Source organism: Leptonychotes weddellii, unplaced genomic scaffold (assembly GCF_054177405.1).
Source record: "Leptonychotes weddellii isolate Sample4059 unplaced genomic scaffold, ASM5417740v2 HiC_scaffold_26816, whole genome shotgun sequence".
NCBI classification, from domain to species: Eukaryota; Metazoa; Chordata; class Mammalia; order Carnivora; family Phocidae; genus Leptonychotes; species Leptonychotes weddellii.
The window spans coordinates 1-1,909 of record NW_027861053.1 but is presented as its reverse complement, the minus strand read 5'-3'; the positions used below and the strand labels follow the sequence as shown (position 1 = coordinate 1,909).

The following is a 1,909-nucleotide window of genomic DNA, read 5'->3' as shown; positions in this document are numbered from 1 at the left end:
GATTGAAGGGCTACAGTGTCAGATTCAATTGTTCTGGGATGTTTATATTTATATTTATTACTCCTAATTCAGAATTGTATGACAGTTCCTAACGAGATGGCTATTTGTAAAGTTTAGACATATGGAGATGTTTAATAATTAATATACATTTTATTCATCCTTTACATTTAAGTAAGCTCCACAGACCATGGCATTTCTTGTGACATCGTGGTCATTTCCTATATTTTTATAGTATGTTACTGCATGGAAATATATGGGGCTTTTGGTAGATGGGAGATACAAAAGCATTGATCAGTTGACGCCTGGATCAAAGAATTTATAAAATGGTATGAAGAGAGGATCTAAATGTATTCTACCCTTTGGAACTTCTGCTGCATTGCTGTAGGTAAAATAGATCAAATATAAAATAGGACTTGTGTCATGTACTGTTCAGATATGATACTGTCCTCAACAGTCATTTTTAACTAACAAGGTGGCTCCCAAGCTTAAAAGAAACAACTCGCAGACCTCACGTTGGTGCTTCTCCGGCTATGCGCAGACTTACACCTCAGCACCCCCTGCTGTGTCACCAGCTGGTGCCCCCATTGTCCCTGGCGGTAATGCATCACACCCTCTATGTCTGTGACCTGAAGGTTACATAAAACCATGTCACACTGGTGTCGTCATACTGGGCCTGATATCTGAATGGATTTATCAGGATTGATGTTAATAGGTTTTTCTCTGAGCCAAAAGTTTGCTTTTCCCACAGTTGCCCACCTACTTCTATGAAAAAGCTGTGATACAGTCAACCTACGGACCTCGTAATAGAGCCATGATCACAATGCAAGAATAAGTGACATGCCTCCAACAATTTCCTAGGAAAATGCCAAAAGGTTAATATTTCTTACAGTGTTTTAGTCATTTGTATTCTTATTTTCCCTATGACTTTATGGTATGTGCGTGTCTTCTTGCACGAAGGAATGGAATAGTGTTCCCAAATGAGGGGGAAATATGAAAAACCTGTGAAGATTTTTTAAAATAAGAATATGATGCAGATGCTCTAGAAACACTAAGGCAGCATCTCTGGAGGCCGCATGAATCCATGAACTTAGATTTTGAGCACTCACTTGCATTCAAGCATCAGGTAGGAATTTCCCTTGAGAGATGTCAGAGGAACATTTAGATGATATGGGGTGGACACCATCATCTTAAAAACTCTGGCAGTTAAAGTCTTCCATCAAAGCGTCTTCCCCACCCAGTCATCTGGAGCCATGGCCCCTCCAAAGCATCTTCTTCATTGCTCCCGTCACATCCTTGTTCCTCAGTGTATATATGACAGGGTTGACCATGGGCGTGACGATGGTGTAGAACAGAGAAATGAACTTGCCCTGATCCTGGGAGTAGTTGTTGCTGGGCTGGAGGTAAGCATAGATGGCCGTGCCATAGAACAGGGAGACCACTGTGATGTGGGACCCACATGTCCCAAACGCTTTCCTCTGCCCTGCAGATGACTTTATTTTTAAGACTGCCCTGACAATCCGACCATAGGAGAAGATGATTAATGCCACAGGTATGAGGAGAATGATCACACTGACAAAGAAGAGCTCAGACTCATTCACAGTGGTGTCAACACAAGCAAGCTTGAGCAGCGGGGGGACCTCACAAATGAAATGGTCTATTTTATTTCTCCCACAGAGTGGGATAAGGAAGATGAGCACTGTCTGCAATGAAGAGTTGGCAAAACCAATGAACCACGATGCAGAAGCCATGAGGGCACAGAGACGGGGGTGCATGATCACTGTGTACTGCAGGGGCCTGCAGATGGCTGCATAGCGGTCCAATGCCATGACCCCTAAGAGAATGCATTCTGTGCCTCCCAACCCTAGAGAAATGAAGAGCTGAGCCACACAGCCACCAAAGGAGATAGACT

At 43.2% G+C, this 1,909-nt stretch overlaps 1 protein-coding gene across 1 annotated transcript; it reads right to left on the bottom strand.

The window, feature by feature from the left end:
- Positions 1-1,238: 1,238 nt before the first annotated feature.
- LOC145718969 (olfactory receptor 2B8-like) lies at positions 1,239-1,901 on the bottom strand (the record flags this gene model as incomplete). Its single annotated transcript, XM_081810481.1, has 1 exon — positions 1,239-1,901. A coding segment is annotated over one exon (663 nt), but the record flags the coding sequence as incomplete, so codon positions are not given.
- Positions 1,902-1,909: the final 8 nt, after the last annotated feature.